This window comes from Orycteropus afer, unplaced genomic scaffold (genome assembly GCF_000298275.1).
Source record: "Orycteropus afer afer isolate SDZICR_OR568_19922 unplaced genomic scaffold, OryAfe1.0 scaffold00402, whole genome shotgun sequence".
Classification (NCBI taxonomy): Eukaryota; Metazoa; Chordata; class Mammalia; order Tubulidentata; family Orycteropodidae; genus Orycteropus; species Orycteropus afer.
In genome coordinates this window covers 1,591,548-1,616,380 of record NW_006921989.1, presented here as the reverse complement: position 1 = coordinate 1,616,380, position 24,833 = coordinate 1,591,548, and the positions used below count along the sequence as shown (strand labels likewise).

General features: G+C 47.9%; 1 protein-coding gene across 1 annotated transcript in view; it reads right to left on the bottom strand.

Moving 5' to 3' along the window:
* Nucleotides 1-24,833, bottom strand: part of CARM1 (coactivator associated arginine methyltransferase 1) — a 54,922-nt gene that overhangs the window by 9,700 nt on the left and 20,389 nt on the right. Inside the window, exons 3-6 of the mRNA XM_007953591.1 lie at nucleotides 9,887-10,012; nucleotides 8,049-8,155; nucleotides 6,995-7,099; nucleotides 3,558-3,668 (exon numbers count right to left, since the gene is read on the bottom strand). Coding sequence (XP_007951782.1) covers nucleotides 3,558-3,668; nucleotides 6,995-7,099; nucleotides 8,049-8,155; nucleotides 9,887-10,012 — 449 coding nt within the window. The remainder of the gene's footprint in view (nucleotides 1-3,557; nucleotides 3,669-6,994; nucleotides 7,100-8,048; nucleotides 8,156-9,886; nucleotides 10,013-24,833) is intronic.

Here is a 24,833-nt window from a genome sequence, read left to right as displayed (position 1 = left end):
GATTTGCCCAGTGCAATATGTCGTCTGATATCTTGACTGCTGCTTCCATTGGTTTGAATCTGGTCTCCATTTATCGTGATGCTGCTTATTTGTCCAGTTGTGAGGATTTTCATTTTCTTTATGTTGAGATGTCATCTATAACAGACGGTAGTCTTTAATTTTCATCAATAAGTGCTTCAAATCATCCTCACTTGCAGCAAGCAAAGTTATGTCATCTGCATATTGCAGGCTGCTCATGAGTCTTTCTCCAGTTCTGACACCACCCTCTTCATATAGTCCAGCATCTCGGATTAGTTACTCAGCATACAGACTGAATAAGTATGGTGAAAGGACACAACCCCAACACACGCCCTTCTTGATGTTAAACCATGAATATTCCCTTGTTCCGTTCAAACAGGCTCTATGTACAGTTCCTCATGAACACAATTAAGTGTTCTGGAATTCCCATTCTTCTCAATGTTATCCAAAATTTGTTATGACCCACACAATCGAATGCTTTTGCATAGTCAATAAAACACAAGTAAACATCTTTCTGGTATTCTTTGCTTTCAGCCAAGGTCCATCTGACATCAGCAATGATATCTCTCATTCCATGTCCTCTTCTGAATCCAGCTTGCAGTTCTGGAAGTTTTCTGTCAATATACTGCAGCAACCATTTTTGCATTATCTTCAGTAAGATTTTACTTGTGTGTTACATTAATGATATTGTTTAATAATTTCCACATTCTGTGGGATCACCTTTCTTTGGAATAGGTACATATATGGATCTCTTCCAGTCAGTTGGCCAGGTAACTGTCTTCCTAATTTCTTGGCATTGACGAGTGAATGCGTCCAGCATGGCATCTATTAATTAAAACATCTCAATGGGTATTCCATCAATTCCTGGAGCCTTGTTCTTCACTAATTCCTTTAGTGAAGACTCAACTTCTTCCTTCAATACCATTGGTTCTTGACCATATGGCACCTCTTGAAATGGATGAACATCAACCAATTCTTTTTGGTACAGTGACCATGTATTCCTTCCATCTCTTTTGATGTTTCCTGCTGCATCGTTCAATATTCTGCCCATAGAATCTTTCAATATTGCAACGCAAGGCTTGAGTTTTTTCCTCAGTTCTTTCAGCTTTTGGTTTTCTAACTCCAGGTCTTTGCACATTTCATTATAACGATTGTGTCTTCTCAAGCTGCTCTTTGAAATCTTCTGTTCAGGTCTTTTATCCTATCATTTCTTCCATTTGCTTGAGTTACTCACCATTCAAGGGCAAATTTCAGAGTCTCTTCTGACATCCATTTTGGTCTTGTCTTCCTTTCCTGTCTTTTTAATGACCTTTTACTTTCTTCATGGATGATGTTCTTGATGTCATCCCACAATTTCTCTGGTTTTTGGTCACTGGTGTTCAGTGCATCAAATTTATTCTTCAGATGGTCTCCAAATCCAGGAGGGATAAAATTAAGGTCATATTTTGGCTCTCATGGACTTGTTTTAATTGTCTTCCACTTCAATTTGAACTTGCATATGAGAAACTGATGGCTTGTTCCACAGTCACCTTCTAGCCTCGTTTTGGCTGAAGATACCGAGCTTCTCCATTGCCTCTTGCCACAAATGTAGTCCACCTGATTCCTGTGTACTCCATCTGGGAAGTCCATGGGTATAGCTGCCATTTATGTTGTTGAAGAAAGGTATTTGTGATGAGTAAGTCACTGGTCTTGCAAAATTCTATCATGTGAGCTCCAGCATCATTTCTATCACCGAGGCTGTATTTTCCAGCCAGGTGATTCTTCGTTTCCAACTTTTGCATTCCAATCACTGGCGATAATCAACATATCTTGACTGCATGTTTGGTCAATTTCAGACTGCAGAAGCTGGTAAAAATCTTCAGTTCCTTCATCTTTGGCTTTGGTGGTTGGTGTGTAAATTTGAATAGTGGTAGTACTAACTGGTCTTTCTTGGAGGCATATGGATATTTTCCTATCACTGACAGCATTGTACTTCAGGATAGATCTTGAAACATTCCTTGTGACGATGAATGCCATATTGTTCCTCTTCAATTTGTCATTCCCAGCATACAGATCATATGTTTGTCAGGTTCAAAATAGCCAAAACTGGTCCATTTCAGCTCACTAATGCCTAGGATGTTGATCTTTATGTGTTTCATTTCATTTTTGACAACTTCCAATTTTCCTAGATTCATACTTCGTACATTCCATGTTCCAATTATTAATGGATGTTTTCAGCTGTTTCTTCTCGTTTTGAGTGGTGCCACATCAGCAAACAGAGGTCCCAAAAGTTCTCCTCCATCCACATCATTAAGGTCGGCTCTACTCTAAAGAGGCTGCTCTTTTCTAATAGTATTTTTGAGTGCCTTCTGACCTGAAAGGCTCATCTCTGGCACTGTATCAATGTTTCAGGGCTATTCATAAAGTTTTCCAACAATATATCAGAGAGTGTTTCACTGCTATTCGTAAGGTTTTCACTGGCCAATTTTTGGAGAAGTAGATGGCCCCTTCCTTCTTCCCAGCTTATCTTAGTCTGGAAGCTCCACTGAAACCTGTCCACCACGGGTGACCCTGCTGGTGTTTTAAAATACCGGTGGCATAGCCTCCAGCCTCATAGGAACACACAAGCCACCAGAGTACGACTAACTGAGACGAGTGGTGGCCAAGGTTCTAAGACTAGGAATTTATCCCACAGACCGTGGGAGAGGGGACACACAGTCAGGAGTTGGTGCAGCATTGTTTGTAATGGAAAAGATCAGTAAACAGGCTAAACGTCAAAAGGAAACTGGCAAAATATACAATGGTATGTCCAGCCACTAAAAAGAATGAGGCAGGTCTTTATACAATGACCCAGAACAGCCCCAAGATACATCATAAAGGGAACAAAGCAAGTGCAAGATGGCAGTCCGTTGCCCTTTCTGTGACCGAGGGGGCGGGGTGGGGAGAAGAACGTCTCTACTGACAAATCCACAAGCCAGCTCTAGATCTTCTGTATCTGTCTCCCTCCAGTGAGGGGTCCAGGTGGTTGGGAGCTAGGAAGTGGGAAGGGAAACATTCTCATGGTCTGTGCTCTTGTAACTTTGGATTGTGAACCATATGAACAAAGGCTTAAGTGCAGAAAGAAAAAGAAAACAACTGACTGATCAAATACAAAATACAGATATAGAAAATGGGGCTCAGGGTGGTGGGGCTGCTCACCCAGGGCTGTCCAGGTGGCTATGCAATCTCATAGCCCACCCCCTGCAGCATAAGGCTGGCCCACCTCCAAAGACACTGAACAGCCCCTGAACCTGGCAGACAGGAGGTGGCAGCAACTCAGGCCAAGGAAGCCCCTCCCTCCCATGACCACTCTGGTTTATGACAAAGGAGAGACTAAGTGAAGAAGTGACATCCTTAGGTTCCCTGGACCCAAGGGTCAGGCCTCCTGAAACTCAAGGCCCTCCCCAAAAAGACCTGTGCTCCTGGGGGGTCTTGCAGGGCCATTTCCTGCCGTCTGCTGCCAGGCTCCAGGGCTGAAGGACAAGGACAAGGATAGGGTAGGGTCCCAGTAGGCCACTGACCTCCGCATGCTGGGCCATGGTGCTGGCCTCCACCGCATAGATCTTCCTTGCTCCAGCTTGGGCGGCGAAAAACGAGAGGATCCCAGAACCACAGCCAACATCAAGAACAATCTGGGGCAGGGAGGCGAGAACAGATGGTGGTGAAGGGACGGTGACTACGGTGCTCACACTGACCAGGCTCACTCCTTTCTAGCCAGCCGGGTGGTGGAGAGCGTTCTCCATGCACAACTGTACCACTTAACACCATTACTAATGTTCTTCTTGCCCAGCCATGTGGCTCAGGGAAGTGGGTCATTTGCTCATTTGCAGAGCTGGTGAACAGTGGTGACACCAGGGGTTACAGCCAGGCCTGTCTTCACTCTCAATTTCTGCTCTTCCAATGTCATGAGACAAAATGTGTATGAACTGCTGTATGGAAGATGAATTTGCTCTGTAAACTTTCACCCAAATCACAATATAGATTTAAAAAAGAAAATAAAATTCTGCCCTTCACAGGCTCTTGGTCAAAATATAACCAAAAAAAAAAAAAAAAAAAACCCTACTATGGAGTTGGATCCAAACTATATATTCTAAATGTTAAATATGTAAATATGTTTCTCCTAACTATCTAAACCAAAAAACCCAAACTCACTGCCATGGAGTCGGTCTTGACTCATAACAACCCCTCCTTGGGTTTCTGAGGCGGTTATCACCATGGAAGTAGATTGCCCAATCTTCTTTCCGAGGAGTGGCTGATGGGCTTGAACCTCCAGACTTCTGGTTAGCAGTCAAATGCCTTAGGCATTAAGTAAGATCGAGCTATGGGCCAGGCCCTGCCTAAGCTCCTGCGCTTGTCATCTCACTGACTCATGGGGCCAGCAGGGAAGAGGAGAGAGACTGTGACTTCCGTCAGCATGTAGTGGGTTCCCACAGTAGGAGGTAAGGAGGCAAGTGGGCCTGGCCCACTGCTGAGCCTGAGTTCTCAGCCTCAGGTGCCACCCTGCACCTCGCAGCCCCTCAACACAGGCCATAGGCTAGAGTCTGTGAACCACCTACAAGCACATGGGAGCCCCAGGTTCTGGACCAGAAGGGGGTAGAACAGGATTTCTAAAGGCACATTATTGGACCAGTTTCAAAAAGGTAACAGTTTGGACTGTAGCCCATCTCTGCAGAAAGGTAAACACTTTGCTGTCACAGTGTCCCAGTCCCTGCAGCTTCTCTGGAAATGAGTGCTCGGTAGATAGGGACACCTTGGAGTCCTGTAGCATGACCACTGAGGCTCAAGGTGGACAAGACATACCCACACTGTAAGAAGGGGCCACCTCTGAAGCTAGACTCTTTAGGACTTCTCAGCAACCTGGGAGGAGGAGCCCTCCAGGCAAAGCCCCCACTCGGCCCCGACCGTGTGACCCGCAGGCCTCTGGATCATCTAGGATGAGGGCTGTGCCCCCTCAAGCCTGTACTGCAGCTAAAAGGTGTTGTTCTGGCCTCTGCAGCCCTCGCAGGGAGGAAAAAGCCCAGGGGGTGTTAAAGGCAGTATCTCCTGGCTTCATGCTGACCCCTGCCTGAAAAGCAACCAGGGGCTTGGCTAGGGTAGGTAGATGCCCAAGCCCTGGGGTGACTAGGCTCCCTGTCCATCTTCAAAGAGTCAGGCCACATTCTGGATTTTATGACTGCTCACTCATCAGCAGAATAAGGACTGATGTTTCTGGCAGGAATACAGCAGAGGCAGTGATGGGCACAGCACATGATGGGCACAAGTATGGCAAAAGAGGTGTGCTCTGGGTGCAATGCCAGGCAGAATTCACACCTGGTCAGAGGAAGGGCAATCGGGTACCTCTCAGAGCTCTAGCTAAACCAGGACATGGATCTCTATCCTGGGAGAGCCAGAAGGAACATCCTTGAAGGAGCAGGCACTTCCTGGGCCCCCAGCACTGCTCCAGCGTGGCTCCCATCAGTGGCCAGGAGGGAGGTGGGATGGCAGGAAGGCAAACGGCAAGGTGCACGACAGCACTGCTCGTCAGGATTCCCCCCAAGCCTCAAGGGGTAGGCCCAGGGACCCGGGCCCAGTGTCCTAAAGTGCTTCGCATGCTGCAGGGGGTGCAATGCTGGGTCGCTGGATGAGGCAGGTCCACATGGACACAAGGCCAGGAAAACAACGGGCTCCACTTTAGTTAAAAAGCAAAAACAAACCCTAGGCAGCAGGACACATGTGGAATAAACTTTCACCTTTTAATACACATACTGTGCACTGTTTCCCTCTCTAATCATGAGTCTACATTCTTTCCACTACTCATCTGTGAGTTTGTCACACCGTGATGACTTACTTGTGTGTTACTATAATGCTAGAAACTCTGCCATCGAAATTTCAGCAGGCTCACCCATGGTGGACAAGTTTCAGTGGAGCTTCCAGAATAAGATGGACTAGGAAGAAAGGTCTAGTGATCTACTTCCACAAATCAGCCAATGAAAACTTGGTGGATGACAACAGAATGTATTGTCCGATAAGAGTGCCGGGAGTCCCCTAGGTTGGGAGGCATCACACGATGTTGCAACAACCGACCAGGCAACATTTTGTTATATTATGCATAGGGTTTCCATGAGTTATCTATCACCCTCTCCACCACAACTAACAACAACATATACTACGTGGTGATTTTAAAAAGACTGAAAGGAAACTAGGGAAGTAAGTATATAAATTGCAGTACATCCACATGGAGAAATACTATATAGTAAGGTAGTGACAGGGAGCTCTGATAGCATAGTGCCTAAGGCACTTGACTGCTAACCAGAAGGCTGGCGGTTCAAACCCACCCGCCACTCCTCGGAAGGAAGGCTGGGCAATCTACTTCTGTGGTGATACCGCCTTGGAAACCCAAAGACAGGCCGCTATGAGTCGGGTCCGACTAGATGGCACATGACAACAACAAGGTAGTGACATGCATAGCAATGTGGAAGATGTCCTAAGACATACTATTAGGGGGAAAAGGGTGTTTTACAGGGAAGGTATGTTAAAATAATCCTATTTTGTTAAAAATTACACATACATATTAAATGAAGTCATTCTAAAGTCTATGTTGATATGCATGGGGAAACTGGAAGAGACTGTTGACAACAGCTGTTTTGGATGGAAATGCTAGAGACCTTTCCTTTCTACATTGCACACACTTCCTTCTTTGAGTTTTTACAATGGGTAGATTTTACTTTTGTAATCAGAAAAAATTAAAGATAAAATCAATGATCAAAGAAAATTAAAGTAGAGGCAACTGACAGCCACAGGCAGGCAGGGTGGGGGGTGGGGGAAGCTGAGGAAAGGTGCGTGTGAGGCCGCGATGAGAGGCAGGAGGCAGAGCAGCCAAGCTGCTCCACTCGGCCTCCAGCTCTTCCAGGGCCCAGTCCTCCCACTCGCCCCTAGCCTTGGCAGCCCAGGCCTGTGCCTGCCCAAGCCCAGCGCTCACCTTGTCTTTGAAGTCAGTGTGATTCTGTAGGATCGCACGCTGGTAGGTGCCTGTCCGCACATAGTCCTGCATCATGTTCTGCTGCTGTGACAGGTAGCCATAAAACTGGAACAGAGACACACCAATAGCAGCAGGGGACACTGTGGGACAGAGGGCTGAGGCCCTGGTGGCCCCAAAGAAGAGGTGGGCCATCTGGGACACGTCACTCAGGTGGCTGAAAGTCCTCTGCTGGCACCTGCTGGCTACTCCAGAAAGAGGGAGCTGGAGAGCAGCCCTCAGGAGGGACTCCCACCATCACAGCCACAGAGGCTGGAAGGACCCAGCTGCAGGCTGCCTACACCTGAATGCCACCCAGGAGAACTCAGATTAGCCATAGGCGGGGTTCTGGGATGAGGAGCCACCTGCCCCATCTTAGGGGCCCCAAGAGGAGAAGGAGTAGGTAAACAGAACCCTAGAACTCAGAGCACCAGGCAGATGAAGTGCAGTGTCTCTCTGTAAGACAACAGGCGGTCGGGAGGCAGCATGGCACCTGGGCAAGGGCATAGGCTCTAGCATCAGGCAGACCTGGCTTCCCATCTTAGCTCTGCTGAACAATAGCTGTGTGACTTGCAGCAAGTCACTTAACCTCTCTGAGCCTCAGTTTTCTCATTTGTAAAATGGGGACAGTAATAGTACTTACCTCCTAGGGTGGTTGGGAGAATTCAACTGCTTCTGTACACATAAGAGCTTAGACCAATCCCTGGCATGCAATAATGTTCAGTAAATTTTAATTGCTCTATCATGATAATTGGAAACTCCTGGGAACCTGAGCTTCCTCTGCCATTAAATCCTTCCAGCAACCCTCTCAGGCAGGCACCTACATCTCCATTACACAGATGAGGAAACTGAGGCCCAGCAAACTGAGGCCCAATGTTAGGCAGCTAGTAGGGGGCAGAGCCAGGGCTTGACTCAGGTCTGCCTGCCTTATGCTTCAAGACACAATGGTGCACCCCTCACTGGGGGGACAGGGCCTGCTAGGTGAGGAGCCCTAGCTGTGGGGGGTTGCCACACCCACCTGGAAGTACTGCACTGCAGAGGATTCCTCCGTCCGCTCGCTGAACACGGATCGCTCCAGGGTGTGGCCCCGGCAGGTTTTCAAGATGTTGTAGAAGGAACAGAAATCTGAAAGGGGAAGCTAGGTCACCAAGGAGTGGGCAACGACCTGCCTGCCCCAGGAGGTTGGCATGCATGGCCATCCCAGGGAGCAGGTTTCGAATAGGCTGGTGGCTTTCTTCCTATCTGGCTACACATCCTGACTTTTCTACCTGTAGCACGTAGTACTTGGTGATTTCTTTTTCCCAAAAGTAGTGTTTAAATTTAAAGGAAAATAAGAAGAGCAACCAAGCTTGCCAACTGGTAACTGATAAAGGGCAGAGGCAGGTACTACTCCACACCCTGGGGTAGAGTGTGTTCGGGTGTCTGGTGGGAGTAGACCCAAGAAGTCCTCGCTGAAGGGTAGGTGAGCCAAAGCCTAAAAGGGCAGCTGCCACTGACCCAGGCTGCAAACCTCTGGAATCACCCCAACAAACCACTGCGTGTCCACCAAGAGGCTCACGGCAGTGTCTGTGCTTGGTGGTGGACACAGGGGTGCAATCTCAAAGTCTGGACAGACCACAGTGAGACTGAGAAGCAGAAAGAGGACAAACCATGGCCCGCCACAGCACAGAGGGCTATGCACCCCTTTAAAAGAATCTTTATTTATCAGCACACCTGACAATCCCAACATCATAGCAAGTAAAAAAATAGAATAGTATTAACAACAATATGATCCTGAAATATACATACATACATATATATATGTGTGTGTATTTATTTATTTATTTATTTATTTATAGTCTAGAAAAAGATTACAAGGATTTATACCACCGTTAATAGTTATCCCTGGTGTGTGTTTTTTTTTACCTTATTTTTTTTTAAATAGTGAATTTAGATTATTTATGCACTTGAAGAAACACATTGTGGGCATAAAAATGCCTCAGCTAGAGGAACGCCCTCTGGGCCTGGCCGTTTCCACAGGCCTGAGGCTTGTCTGGGCCCTGGGAGATGCCCCCATGGGGGCACGAACCAGGTGAGAAGGGCTCCTGGAAAAAGCGGGAGGCAGGCAAATTCTGATGTCACCCCTCCATCGCCCTTGCCCCAGGAGACTCACATCATTCTCCAGTGAGTGTGCCCTTTGCTTGGCCTTCCAGTCTCCAGACCACCTCCATGGCTTGCACCCACCTCAACCAGCAGTGCACACACCTGCCTTCCACAGCCCTCTTCAGGCATCTTGTAGGTCCACTCGTGCCCCCCAGAGAAGTTAGGAGGTCTCTCTATGCACTCAGAGCAAATCTTCCACCCACCTCTAAGACCTCAACCCTCCTGCATCCGCTGTGCTCTGGCCATGACTGACTGCCCTGACAGACTCCTCCCATGAGGCCTGGGAGCTGCTGGGCCTCAGTGGTCAGGACGGGCCTCTCAGGGGAGGGGACAAGGAGTCATTGGGAAGAGTCTGGTAAGTGCACTCCAGGCAGCGGGAATGTCTACTTCCCATTTATTTCCTTGTTGTTGTTGTTATGTGCCGTCGAGTCGGCCCCGACTCATAGCGACCCCTCCTTGGGTTTTCGAGGCAGTATCACTACGGAAGTAGGATTGCCCAACCTTCCTTCCGAGGAGTGGCTGGTGGGTTTGAACCGCCAGCCTTCTGGTTAGCAGTCAAGTGCTTTAGCCACTATGCTACCAGAGCTCCTTTTTTTTACTTCCATGTGGGAATGTGATTTTTGCCCTTAGTAGGAATGGGCTACACTTTAACCAGGCCCCAGAGGTCCCTCCCCACCATAGTTCAGCAGAGCCCCCAGCATAGAAGGGACGTACCATTGGGCGTGGCAAACTGGATGAGCACGCTGTTGCAGCCCAGGGTGATGATGAAGGACTGCTTGCCCACCCGGCTGCACTCTGTCTCTCGAGACACCGAGCACTTAAACACACACACATCTTCATCTGTGAGAGAACAGTGGACTAGCGTTAGCGGGCAGCTCCCTGGGGCTACCTTTGTCAAGGCCATTTCTCACCCCCGTTTACCCTCCCTTCTCTTGCCAGCCCCCCAAATTCTTCCTGTTGTTGTTGTTGTTATGTGCCGTCGAGTCGGCCCCGACTCATAGCGACCCCTCCTTGGGTTTCCGAGGCAGTATCACTACAGAAGTAGGATTGCCCAACCTTCCTTCCGAGGAGTGGCTGGTGGGTTTGAACCGCCAGCCTTCTGGTTAGCAGTCAAGCGCTTTAGCCATTATGCTACCAGAGCTCCCAAATTCTTCCTAGTACCTCATAATCTGCCCTCAGTGCAATCACTGCAGGCAAGCGAGGCCCAGCCTGTGCTATCAGGAGCCCAGCATCCAGTGAGAGGATGCATATCCAGAGGGCCCAAGATGAGATGAGGAACCCTGGTACCATGGGCCCTAGCCTGAGGACCAGGAAGGTGTCCTGATGCAGGGCATCTCTGCCAGAACATTCTTTCAGGGAGCACCTCCTGGTGCCAAGCTCCATGGGTCCACTGGGCAATGCCCTGGTCCCCAGAGAGAGATAAGCAAGAAAAGGGCAACCACAGCAAGATCAGAAGGGCTGTGGGAGGTGCCTGGGCCTAGCTGAGGAAGTCAACCATTCATTCAACAATCCTACTGCGTTATATGGTGGGTTCATGAGCTGAGATCAAGCAAGTATGTCAAGACAGAATTCCTGGAGGGGCTTCTGCTTTCTTCAGCTGACCCCTTTCATGAACCCATTTCCACAGTGCAGTGACTGAGGAATGAACGTTACCTTGGTCCATGGCACACCCATGCCTCCTAATGTGGGCAGTCACCTAGCCTCTCCAAGCCTCAACTTTCTCATCTGTCACACAGGTGGGATAAAGATCCAGTAAGCTCTTCCCACTGCCATTCAGTCAATTCTGACTCACAGCAATGCCGCAGCATAGAGTGGAATCGCCCCACAGGGTTTCCAAGACTGCAATCTTAACAGAAGCAGACTGCTGCATTTTTCTACTGTAAAGCACCTGGTGGGCTTGAACTACCAACCTTTCAGTTAGCAGTGACCACTTTACTGAGCCACCAGGAATCCACAGTAAGTTTGTTCATATGCTAATTAGAGTGCCTGGCACATGGGAAGCCCTATATCAATTTGTTCACCATTAATATCATCACTATAAGTCATTCACTCATTCAATAGGCATGTGTTGCACCTCACCTTGGCCACACAGGGCAAACCAACATAATGTGTGCCCCCTGACACATGCGAGAGAACAGACATAGCACTTGTGCAGTACTCTAACCTAAGCATAGCCACAGGAAACAACAAACTCCAGACTGTGGGACATTCTGCAGCAAGACAGTCAACCTGTCAATCTCTTCAAAACTGCCAGTGTCAGGAGAGACAAAAAAAAAAAAAAAAAAGCTGAGAATTATTCTAGACAGAACAGGACTGAGGAGAGCTGACTATCAAATGCAAAGTATGATGCTGGACTGGAGCCCAATTTAACCCTTTTGTGACTTGTGGGACATACAGTGCCCACCTAATGCTTTCCACTTCCGGGGGTTTACTGAGAAGCTTTCCCACTTTTGGTGCATGGTGCCATCTGGTGGGGGCCTGTATAACTGTGTGAATCTGAGTAATGATCCTCATCCCACCAATCCCAGCACCAAAGACTCCTCAGGACATGTGTACCACTAACTGTATCAAAATCCATATTATCTCAAAAAAAAAAAATGTTTTTGTTTTATTCAAAATGCTTTCCAGTATTGAAAACACATGGTTTGAACAAAATATTCAAATGAGAAAATAATTAAGTCTTGAGGGTCTTAAAAATTTTAAAGCTATAAAAGCTAACTAGAGATCACAGCCAAGCACCTCCCAGGTTATGTTTACTGAGTTTGAAGGCTTGGGATCACAGTCTTGTAGGTTAACCTGGTCAACTGGCATTAAAAATGTGGTTCATAAAGACAATGTTCTACATCCTAGTTTGGTGAGGAGTGTGTGAGATCTTAAAAGCTTGAGATCAATGGATCTCTCCTCATCCAGAGCATAGAAGAATGAAGAAAACCAAAGACACATGAAAACAATTAGTCCAAGGGCCTAGTGTACCATGTGACCTCAGCCTATAAGACCATGAGACCGGAAGAACTAGATGGTGACTGGCTACCATTGTTAATTACTCAAAGAGGGATCAGTGCAGGAGATCCTGGATAGAGCAGGAGAATAATGTGCAACAAAACTCAAAATCATGGAAGGGAAAAAAAATTAGTAGGTCTGATTGTGCCTGGTGAGACCCCTGAGACCATGGCCATTAGTTACCCTTCAGGTCTGGAACTGAACCATTCCCATGGCTTCCAACCAAACAACAGAAGTGAACATTTACATCAAGTAGATCCACTCCTTACAATGACCAATCGTGGGAGGACAGAAGGGCAGTATTTGCACAGGTCAGGGGGCAGGAATGCACAGGAAAGAAGGACACAGGGAAGAGGTAACCACAGGGAGGAAGTGGGAAGAGAGCTATTACACTGCAGGGATTGCAGTCAATATCATGAAACAAAATATGTATGAACTACTGTATGGAAGATGAATTTGTTCTGTAAACTTTCATCCAAATCACAATACAAATTTTAAATAAAGCTTGCAAGCAGCCATACAAAACACAACTATTGTTCTCCCCTCATCTGGAACAAAAGAGAATGAAGGAAACCAAAGACTCAAAGAAGAAACTAGTTCACAGGACAAACAGCCCACATGAACCATGGCATCACCTAGCCTGAGATCCAAACTAGATGGTGCCCCGCTACTAATCGTCTGACCAGGGACACAATAGATCGTCCCAGACAGCCACCTCCAGTGATCATCTTCCATCCAAATAATAGGCTGAATGAATTATAAAATAAACAGTATCACTTGCATGGGGCAAGGGAGGGCAACCAGAGAAATATGAAGATGAACTATTTGTTGTTGCTGTTATATGCCGTCGAGTCGGCCCCAACTCATAGTGACTCCTCCTTGGGTTGCTGAGGCAGTATCTCGACAGAAGTAAATTGCCCAACCTTCCTTCTGAGGAGTGGCTGGTGGGTTTGAACCGCCAACCTTCTGGTTAGCAGTCAAGTGCCTTAGGCACTACGCTACCAGAGCTCCTGAGGATGAACTATATGTGAGGTGATTTTACATTATTTGGATGTGACAACAGTATTATGGCTCTAAAGAAGAATGCCCTTGTTTTTAGGTGATACATGGGGTGAACTCTCATAATACCCACACTGGTTCAAACGGCTCATCAAACAAACAACAAGACCTAGGCTCAGAGAGAAGCAGGAGTACAAATATAGCAAAATGTTCCCAATAACCTCAAACAGCTAAAATAAAGCTGAAAAGAAGAGCGAAGTTGGAAAACTCACCCTTCCTGATTCTAAAATTTACTACAAAGCTACAGTGATCAAAAGAGCATTGTACAAACAGTACAATCGGACCAAGGGACTAGTAGACCAAGCGATCCTCAGCCTATATCATGAGACCAGAAGAACTAGATGGTGCCACTGTCAACCACTCGGAAAGGGATCAGTGCAGGAGATCCTGGGTAGAGTGGGAAAAGAATGTGGAACAAAACTCAAAATCATAAAAAAAAAAAAAAAAAGATCAGGTTTATTAGGCTGATAGCTTGGTGAGATCCCTGAGCTATGGCCCCGAGTTACCCTTCAGGTCTAGAACTGAACTCACTCTTGTGGTTTCAGCCAAACAATAAACAGGCATATGAGGTGAACATTTACATGAGGTAGATACACTCCTTGGAGTGATAGGAGAACAGAAGGGCAAGGTTTGCACAGGGAAATAGCTCCGGGGCAGGAATGCACAGGAAAGGAGGACAGGGAAGAGATAACAATAGGGAGGAAGGGGGAAGAGAGCTGTTATTACACTGTGGGAAATTGCAGTCAATGTCATGAAACAAAATGTGTATGTATGGAAAATGAATTTGCTCTGTAAACTTTCACTCAAATCACAATAAAAATTAAAAAACAATAGTACTGAACTTGTATAAGGACAAATATGGAATAAAATTCATAATATAGAATTAACCCATACATCTATGGCCAAATTAGGAGCTCTGGTAGCATAGTGCCTAAGGCACTTGACTGCTAACCAGAAGGCTGGCGGTTCAAACTCACCAGTCACTCCTCAGAAGGAAGTTGGGGCAATCCACTTCCGTAGTGATACTGCCTCAGAAACCCAAGGAGGGGTTGCTATGAGTCAGGTCTGACTCAACGGCGCGCGCATGCGCGCGCGCGCACACACACACACACACACACACATACACGTATATATGTATATACACATATATGTAAAAAAACTCTTACAACTCACCAACAAAAAGACTATTTTAAAAAGGGCTAAGGTCTTGAATAGACATCTCTCCAAAGAAGATAAACAAATGGCCAACAAGCATATGAAAAGATGATCAACTTCTTTAGTCATTTAAAAAAAAAAAAAACTCACCATCAAGTCGATTCTGACTCCTAACAACCTTACAAGACAGAGTACACCTGTTCCATGGGGTTTATAAAGGCTACAGACTTCTACAGACACAGACTGCCTCATCTTTCTCCTACACAGCAGCTGATGGGTTTGAACCACCGACTTTTTGGTTAGCAGTTGAATCCTTTAACCACAGCGCCACTAGAGCTCCCCCTTAGTCATTTGTTGTTGTTGTTATGTGCCGACAACTCATAGCAACCCCTCCCTGGGTTTCGGGGGAAGTATCACTACAGAAGTAGATTGCCCGACCGTCCTTCGGAGGAGTGGCTTGTGGGTTTGAACTGCCAGACTGCTGGTTAGCAGTCAAGTGTCTTAGGCACTATGCTACCAGACCTCCTCATTAGTCATTAGGGAAATGCAAATCAATACCACAATGAGGTACCACTTCACACTCACTAGGATGGTTCTAATTTATAAACAAATGGAAAATCATAAGTATTGGCTAGGATGTGGAGAAACTCGAACCCTAGTCCATTGTTGTTGGCAATATAAAATGGTGCAGCTGCTGTGGAAGAGTCTGACGATTCCCCAAAAAGTCTACCACAGAATTACCCTATGATCCAACAATTCCATTCCTAGGTCTATACCAAAAAGAAATGAAAACAGCTATCCAAGCAATTGTACATGAATATCCACAGATGTGTGATTCACAATAGCCAAATGTCCATCAGTGGATACTTGGTAAAATATGGTATAACCATACAATGGACTATTATTCATGCGTAAGAAGGAACAAAGTATTGACATACTTCATGTAGCATGTACAATGTGGATGAACCTGAAAACATTCTGCTAAGGGAAAGAACCCGACACAAAGACACGATGTTATATGACTATTTGTATTAAATATTCAGAGTAAGTAAATCCACAGAGGCAGAAAGCCAATTGGTGGTTGCTAGAGACTGGTAGGAGGGAGGAGTAGGGAATGTCTGCTTAATGGGTACCTTGTTTCCTTTGTGGGTGATGAAAATGTCTGCTAACTAGACAGAGGTGGTGATTGTGGAACACTGTGAATATATTAACCACTACTGAACATTCTAAAATGGTTTATGTGAATTTCATCCTTTTAAAAAAAATTCCCAGTGGAGTCCAGGTAGGGCCCATAGAGGTTTACTCACTCCCCTGTTATGCAGTCTCAGCTCTGGACATAGGGAAGGGCCAGGCTCTGGATGAGGGCTCCCTGGGCCACAGCTCAAGCTCTGCCAGACCCCTTCACACCCCATGAGCCCTCCTAGAAGTGGGGGAGCACAAGGGAGGAACCTCCTGACCAGACAGGAGGGAAGAGGGTACTGGCCCGAGCTCACAGCCACAGTGCACCCATGACACAAGATAAAAGTGCTCCCAAATGAGATCCAGTGAGGACCTCAAGCCTTGGGAATATGCCCATACCCACACCCCTCCTGGGGCAAGAGATAAAGCTAACAGCTGTGCCTGGTGAAGACCCAGGGAGGGCCCCTGTTTACCAAGCAGCCTGGCAACCTGACCAGTTGCCCTTACCACCCACTCCAACCTGGCGCCTGGAGGGCGACAAGGATCTGTAGCTGAGGGAAGTCTGGATGCATCCAGCAGAGGCTGGGCTTAGGCCAAAGAAGCCAGGCCACGGGAGAGTGATCTGTCCCATCACATCTGCAGCAAAGGCCATGTGACCAGCATTGTCTGATCATCACAGCTATACCCTCCAAGCAAGTTCCTGGCACACAGGAGACACTCCGTAAATATCTGACAAGTCAAAACAGCTGGACCGTGCTCCTCCCTGCTTTTAAAAGCTCCAGGACAAGTCCAAGTTCTCAGACTGGCCCTGCATGACCTGTACTCATCCTTACGCATTAAGCTTCTTCTGTTTGCAGCCCCTTCTCCAACACCATCTTGCTCTAGGCCCTTGCACATGCTATTCCCTGCATGGTTCCGTTCTCTCCCTTCCTCCTCTCTTCTCCAAGCAGGATGGGTCTTCAGGCAGTATCACTATGGCTGTCCTTTCTAGCAGACAATTGGGGCTCAGCTCAGTCTCTGCTCCAGGATCACCTGCAGTTAGGCAGAAATGCAAACCTGCCTCCTGGCTCCCAATGGCACCCCAAGGTAGGGGGTTCTGGGAGAGAGCTTCTGCTGCCCCCAACCAAGGGGCCTCGAGGCCTGGATCCAGGCTATGGACTGTCCATCAGGACACCACCTGGCAGACTCGAGGTTGGCACCCACCCACTCCGATCACTGCCTTCTTCATCACATGTGGGTGAGTCATGGAAGGGTGGAAGCCTGGAGGTAGTACAGTTCTCAGGGACCCCAACCTTTAGAAAAGTCCTCTGGCCCTCAAGTCTATCAAGTGTGCACAGGCCTGGAGAGGTAGGGACAGGAAGAAGGAACAGGTCAGCAGGCTGCCACAGTGATTCACAGGGGCAATACAAGCACGGGTGGCAGAATAGGGGAGTCCCCACTGAATGAGGCTGGGGCAAAGCTGGGGTTTTGCTTTCCTGCAGCAGAAGAATGGACAGCTGGTACTATGGACAGCCCACTCCCTGGGACGGCTTCTCCAAGACAGACTCTCTCAAAGCAGGGTCTGAGCAAAGGCCAGGGGAGCACAAAGACTGAAGGATGTGAATGACACTATGGCTGCCACAGGTACATCCACTCTGCCCACACTCCCAGCCTGGTGCCACCAGTTGGCCTGCCCATTCACCCACCCACCTCCCCATCTGCTACCCTGTGAAGTCAGCCCTGCTCCAGCTCTGGGACCAGGGCAGGAAGGGCCAAAACCTCAGAGGACAACTCCACAGGTGACAACTCCACGCAGTGTGTGCCGAGTAAGAGTTCAGGTGGGGAAGGACCACCCCATCTTTTTTATTTTTTAACTTTTTATTGTGATCTGGATGAAAGTTTACAGAGCAAATCAGTTTTCCATTCAACAGTTCATACACATTTTGTTTCATGCTAATGACTGCAATCCCCACCATGTAACATTACTCGTCCCACATCCTCCCTGCATCTCCTGTTTCTATTCCTCCTTGTTTCTTATCCCTTCCTGCCTTCTGATCTTTATCTCTAAGAGATGCGGCCCTTTTGATGGTGAATGGTTAATTGTTCTATGGAGTGCTACCTCAGTGCTGTTACTGTTCACCTTACAGACCTGTCTATCGTTTGGCTGAGCTGAGCCCCAGGGGTGACTTCAGTTCTAGGTGTGAAGGGTTAACTAAGGGCCATAGTCTTAGGGGTTCCACCAATCTCTATCTGACAAGTGAGTCCTGTCTTTTTTATGATTTTTAGTTTTGTTCCATATTTTTCTCCCACTCTATCCAGGATCTTCTAATGGATTCCTTTCAGAGTGGTCAGCTATGGTAGCTGAGTACTGTCTAGTTCTCCTGGTCTCAGGGTCGTGGAGGCTGGGGTTCACATGGTCCTTTAGCTTTTGGACCAATGGTTTCCACATATTTCTTTTCTTCATTCTCTTTGCTCTGAACAGGGAGAGACCAATACCTTGCACTTTAGATGGCTACTCACAAGCTTTTAAGACTCCAAAAAACCACCCCATCATTGAGGCAGTCTTGTCTTAAATGCCGTGTGTGTCTATGCCTCAAACACTGAGTACCTTCTATAAGCAAAACCCAGTGCCTGCACATCCCTTGCTGAGGCTGGGGTCAGGGCTGGGATGTCACAGCACAAGTAACATCACCTTCTAAGTACCAGGGTCTGTGCCTGCACTCTACACAGACCCTTCATTTACTCTTTGCATCCCCCTGTGAGTATCTACTATTGCCATCTCCATTTTTTCAGATGAGGAAATGGGCTCAGAGAGGTCAAGTATCTTGCTCAAGGTCACACAGCTAGTGAGTGTCAGAGCTGGCTGGAGCTAAGGTAGATGCTCCTAACCAATGTGCTAGACAACCTCTCTACACTTCCTAGGGCAAGTCTTGATCAACATACTCTGTAAATACTTTTGGCTTTACAAGCAATATGGTCTCTGCTGAAACAACTCAACTCAGCTGTTAAAATAAGGAAGCAGCCAGAGACAATACGTAAATGAGTAAATCCGCTATGTTCCAATAAAACTTTATTTATAAAACTAGGCTGTGGGCTGGATCTGTCTTGCAGGTCATAGAGCCTACTATCTGGAATCACACATGTAGAGACAAACAACATGAACCCCTTCTCTGTTCATTGAGCCATGGAGACACAGGCTCTCCATCCTAGAGGAGATGACGGCCAGGTGGGAGAGTGATGGGCAGCCAGACTGTGACATCCCCAGGTAGTCCAGAGGTGGGACCTGACCCAGCCTGAGCAGCAGATCAGAATGAAGCTTCCAGCCTGAAGAAACAGCTCATGTGAAGGCAGAGAGACTAGGGGGCCACACATCTGAGTGCGGATGATCAAGATAGCTGGCTGGTAGAGAGGCTGCCAAGGCAAGACTCCTAGGTGAGAGGTGCTGTTCCACAGGAGGGTTGTTGAAGGACTGCAGGAGGCCACTCCCAGAGCCACAGGCAGCATCACAAGACCTCATGCCATATAAGGGATACCGTCGGGCCTGCAGGATGCAGAAAGCAAGGAAGGGGACATGGTTGGAGGTAGAGCTGAGGGCTACGCAGCCAAGCAAGAGATGACAGAGTCTACGAGGCGTGAAGGTGACTTGTTCCTAGCCCACCAACCAACCCTGGAGCATTCCCTCCTTGCTGGATCTCCAGGAAAGCTTCCTGGGATTCAGGACAGCAAGATCTGGTGGACCCTGAGGGAAAGAGGGCTTCCTTATCTCATAGACTTGAAAATCCACAATCTTGGGAATGGTATGGAGAGCCCTGTCTGTCCTGTTCACCTCCCCTCCTCGGCTACATCTAGCACCCAAATCAAACCACTGCCACTGAGTCAGTTTCAACTCATAACAACCCTATAAAGGTTGAGAAGAAATGCCCCATAGCATTTCCAAGGCTGTAAATCTTTCTGGAAGCAGACTGCTCTATCTTTCTCCCATGGAACAGCTGGTGGTTCGAAATGCCAACCTTCTGGTTAACAGCCGAATGTTAGTCAATGAGAGCACCTGCCCAGCACCCAAACCAAAAAAAAAAAACTCACTGCCATCAAGTCAATTCCAACTCATAGAGACCCCCATTGGGTTTCCAAAGCTATAAATCTTTACAGAAGCAGATTGCCTCATCTTTCTTCCACAGAGCCTCTGGTAAGTTCGAACCACCAACCTTTTGGTTAGCAGCCAAATGCCTTAACCACTGCACCATGAAGTCCTCACTGCCCAGCACCCAGGAAGGCCTCAAAAAACGTGGCTAAATCAATGAGAGTTCAAAACAGAGATTTAATTAAATGGTCTGAGGGGGATGTGCTCCTGGTCCAATCTGCCATCCTATCTGGGGACAGCTACAGCCACCACCTCCTTTGTGATCTCTAACCCACCCTGTTAGTCCCAACCAGTGTCTAATGCAGATAATCTGCTGAAGCCTCCTCCCTGCTTAAAGCCCCTCCATGGGGCTCTGGTAGCATAGTGCCTAAGGCACTTGACTGCTAACCAGGAGGCTGGAGGTTCAAACTCACCAGCCACATCTCGGAAGGAAGATGGGACAATCTACTTCCATAGTGATACTGCCTCGGAACCCCAAGGAGGGGTCGCTATGAGTCGGGTCTGACTTGACGACACGTAACAACAACAACATGGGTCCCCAGAGCATTCGGGAACAAACCCAAACTCTTTATGAGGCTCACAAGTCCCCTGCCAACACCTGCAGCCTCCTTATAACCCCTTCAGTTTCTCCAGCTGGGCCCCACTGGCTTCGCTCCTCTGGGCCATGGGCATTAGCTCTCTGGCTTCTGGGGCACCTTTGGCTGGAGCACCCATCACCTCTTCCTCTGCTTCCCTGTCACTTCCCTTTCTGGTACACACAGTCACTGCAGTGGTGATTCCTTACTTAACATCTGCCTTGCTCACCCACATGAGGAGCCACAAAGCACAGACACGCACGCCAGTACAACGCACTCAGGAATGCCAACCTGAATGCACCCCTGAGGCTCAGGGTCAGGGGAGGCCCAGTGCCTTGGAACAAGTGTCTTCCCTAAGCAAAGGAGGCACCAGGGCATTGTGGTCCACATGTCCAGGTCCTAATGCTGGCCTGCCCCAACAGTGTGCACTCCTTGGGAAAGTCACTGACTGCTCAAGTGACACTGGGCACTGGGTGGGCATATAGTAGTGCTGCCTGTTCTTAATACTCTTCTCCTTCCCCTCCAGTGTGCAATGGAACAAGCAGGGGTCCTCAGCCCCTCACAATGGACCATCCTGAGTCAGGAGGACCCAGAGGGACAGGAGCACAGACCTGGAGTTAAACTCTCTCCTTCTGCAGAGAGTTTGCATGTAAGAGGAGGGAGGTTCTCTGCCAGACAGACAACAGAGAGGTGGAGGGCGAGACAAGGCAACAACCAGCTGGGGAGGGGGGCATGTTTGAACCTGCGTCTCTCCAGCAGGAAAGCCATCACAGCCACCACACAGAGGAATAATTAAAGCTATTTATCTCGGCCGACTTTTGAAGGGAGGGCACAGTGTGTAAAAACGCTTACCCAAATGTGAGGTATTTCACTAAATCGCCAAATAAAACACAACCTGTTCAGTGAACAGAGAAAAACATTCTGGAATAAAAAAAAGTGAGCCAGGTAAAGGGAGGACAAGATCTGGAAAAATCTAGGTGCTTTCCTAAGCCCACCCATGGGGTCACAGGAACCTTCGGCAGACCCTGCTGTGGTGGTGACAGGACTCCGTGTGAACAAGAGAGCAAGGCCTCGGCTTCCCCGCACCCAGGCTGCAATCGAAGTGCCCTGGCAACAAGAAGGTGGGGTAACCAGAGCTGGCGCAAGTGCTTAAAGAACAGAGACAGGGTAATCAGATGCACATGGCTGGCGTGTAATTCAGAGTCTGGATGGACCGTGGGAGGTGATACCTGAGCCAGGCTGAATGACAAGGACCTGCTTTCTGAAAAGGGCTTCGCACTTTCAGACATACCGAGTCCCACTGCCTTGGCAGCACCAACTCATTTCCAGGACTGTGGGCATAAATAAGAAGCTTCCCTTCTGTCCCTATGTGGCCTAGTACCCAAATGGCCACAGAAGGGGAGAGATCACTCTGTGATCACCCAGCTGGGAAGGCCAAGGAGAGTCGTGGTCAAAACGAAGGGCTTTGGAGTCAAGACGGACCTGGGTTCAGGGCCAAATTCACATTCTCCAGCTGTGTGGCCTTTTGGCAAACCCCTTCTCGCCTACTTTCTGCATTTGTGGACACAAATCGTGACATGTCCTGCAGGTGAAATGACATAATCTAGATGGAGGCAGCTAGCTCCATGACCTCAGGGCCTGGAGGGGTCTGTCAGCCCTGGGTTCCAATCCCAACCCACCACCTACCTTCATCCCTGACCTCAGGCACCCCATCTGTAAAACAGGATAAAAGCCCCTCTCTTTCCAAAGCAAAGAAGAATGAAGAAAAACAAAATTCATAGAAACAATTAGTCCTAGCGACTGGTACACCATCCAATCTGCAGCCTATACAACAATAAGACCAGAAGAATTAGATGATGCCCAGCTACCACTGTCATCCACCTGAAAGGGGATCTATGTAGGAGATCCTTGATAGAGAGGGAGAACAATGTGAAACAAAACTCAAAATCATTTGGAGGGAAAAAAAAAAAGGTGGGGACCAGGTTTGCTAATCTGATAGAGCCTGGTGGAACCACTGAGACTATGGCCCCTAGCTGCCCTTCAGGTCTGGAACTGAACCCACACCTGTGGTTTCCAGACAAACAAAAGACAGGCATATGAGTTGAACATTTACCTCAAGGAGATACACTCCTTGGAGAGAACAATCATGGGAGAAAGAAGGGCTGCTTATGCACAGGGAGACAGCTCAGGGGGCAGGAGTGTATGGAGGGATGGACACTGGGAAGAGGTAACTATAGGGAGGAAGTGGGAGGGGAACTGTTGCATTGTGGTAAACTGTGGTCAATGTCATGAGACAAAGTATATGTGAACTGTTGTATGGAAAGTGAATTTGCTCTGTAAATCTTCACACAAATAACAATTAAAAAAAAAGAAGATGCATCAATTGAGTATTGGATGCAAAGACTGAAAACGTGTCCTTCAAATTTCACCATTCATTGCACTAAAATTTAGAGCTTTATCCAATATTCCATTGACATTTGAAGCTGCTCTGACACGTGGGGACAGATCTCATGTTTCTCTTTCCCAAGATGCAGAACTATACAAACACCCAGAAAAAAAAAAGGCATTGTATATGATCAAGGGGAGCTCTGGTAGCATAGTGGCTAAGGCACTTGACTGCTAACCAGAAGGCTGGCGGTTCAAACCTACCAGCCACTCCTCGGAAGGAAGGTTGGGCAATCCTACTTCCGTAGTGATACTGCCTCGGAAACCCAAGGAGGGGTCGCTATGAGTCGGGGCCGACTTGACGGCAAATAACAACAACAACAACAACATATGATCAAGATTGCTTTGTGAGATATTCCCTTGGACCATGACACTTTTGGAATATCCTTCCTACAGAGACTTGGATTATTTAAATATACATGCTTATGATCTGATCATTGAAATACAATGCAATTTTCTGTTTTCATTATATTGTATTCAGCATAGAATACCCTCATTTTCTAGTTGTCAGGTAGAAGACTTTATTTACAATTAAATACGCTTCTCTTCTTTACTTAAAAAAAAAAAAAAGCCCCTCTCTTGCCAAGAGGTTTCCATGAGATACTGGAGGCACAGTGTGACCCCGTGTGTCAGAACAGAACTGTGCTCCCCAGGGTTTTCAGCAGCTGACCTTTTTGAAATAGAATGCCAGGCCTTTCTTCCAAGGAACTGCTGGGTGGACTAAAACCTCCAATCTTTAGGTTAGCAGCAGTTAATCGTTTGCACCACCCAAGGAATCTCCAAAGTACACTGTTATGTGCTGTCGAGTCAGCCCCGACTCATAGCGACCCCTCCTTGGGTTTCCGAGGCAGTATCACTACTGAAGTAGATTGCCCCATCTTCCTTCCGAGGAGCGGCTGGTGGGTTTGAACCGCCAGCCTTCTGGTTAGCAGTCGAGTGCCTTAGGCACTATGCTACCAGAGCTCCCCTAAAGTATATAATAAATGATAAACAGAATCCTAACTCAAGCCTGGCTGCTCTTTCCTGCCTAACCAAAGGTGGCTCTTCAGATGCCATCCTTGGAGAAGTAACAGATAGCTGCCCCAACATACTGCCCACCAAAACGAAACCCGCTGCTGTCGAGTTGATTCCAACTCATAGAGACCCTAAAGGACAGGGCAGAACTGCCCCTTGGGGCTTCCAACGCTGTGATCTTCATGGTAACAGACTGCCACTTCTTTCTCTCATGGAGTGGCTGGTGGGTTTGAACTGCCAATCTTCTGGCTAACAGCTTAACACTAAACCACTATACCACCAAGGCTCTTTATACACTGCCCAGCTCTGGGGTATCTGAAGACTGTGAGGTCACCCTGGGCTTCTCTGGCCAGGCCCTACCTCCAGGTGAATCCCAACACCTCCGAGCCGGCACCCAGACCTGAAAACCATGGAGTGTTGCTGTCCCTGGCTTTCTGGTTCTGTCAACCCAAGTATGAGCAACTCTTCCAAGTGCAATCTGTCAAAGATTTCTAACTCAGAATCCTCATGCTGGGAATTTACCTTATGGCTCTACTTGCAAAGGTCTGCAAAAATATACCTGGATCAGAAGCAGAAAACCACCTCAATCCCCACTCAAGCGGGGCTGGGAAAATGAGGGCAGCCACTTAACTATGGAGAAAGAGACATGCTAAGATAGCCACACTGTCAGGGCTGAAACAGTGTAAAAGATACACAGTTTAGGGGTAAAAATGGGGGTCACTGGCACTACAGGCGAGGGGCTTCAGGGGCAGCCTCCGGACGGGAGTCTCTGGCTCCACCTGCATCCTCCTTTCCTATTGTTAAAATGTACAAAACTTGCAGCACAAAGGTTCAGAGGAAAAACTTCTACATACTGGGGTGTGCTTGAAAACAGTGCTGGAAGGCCACACCTTCTGAAATGTTTGAATTTCTCCCCTGCACAAGAAAGATAACTAAACAAAAGGTGACGCCTCTAATCATCCAGCCCCTCCCCAGTGTCCAGGCTGGACCAGAATCTGGATCTGGCCCTCCGCCTGTCCGCCTCTTGGGCCCTGCCAGCTGAGGACAGGCAGTGGAACATGGGGCAGGGGAGGGGGAACAGGTACTGAGACCCTACTCTCTGCACCCTCCAGGC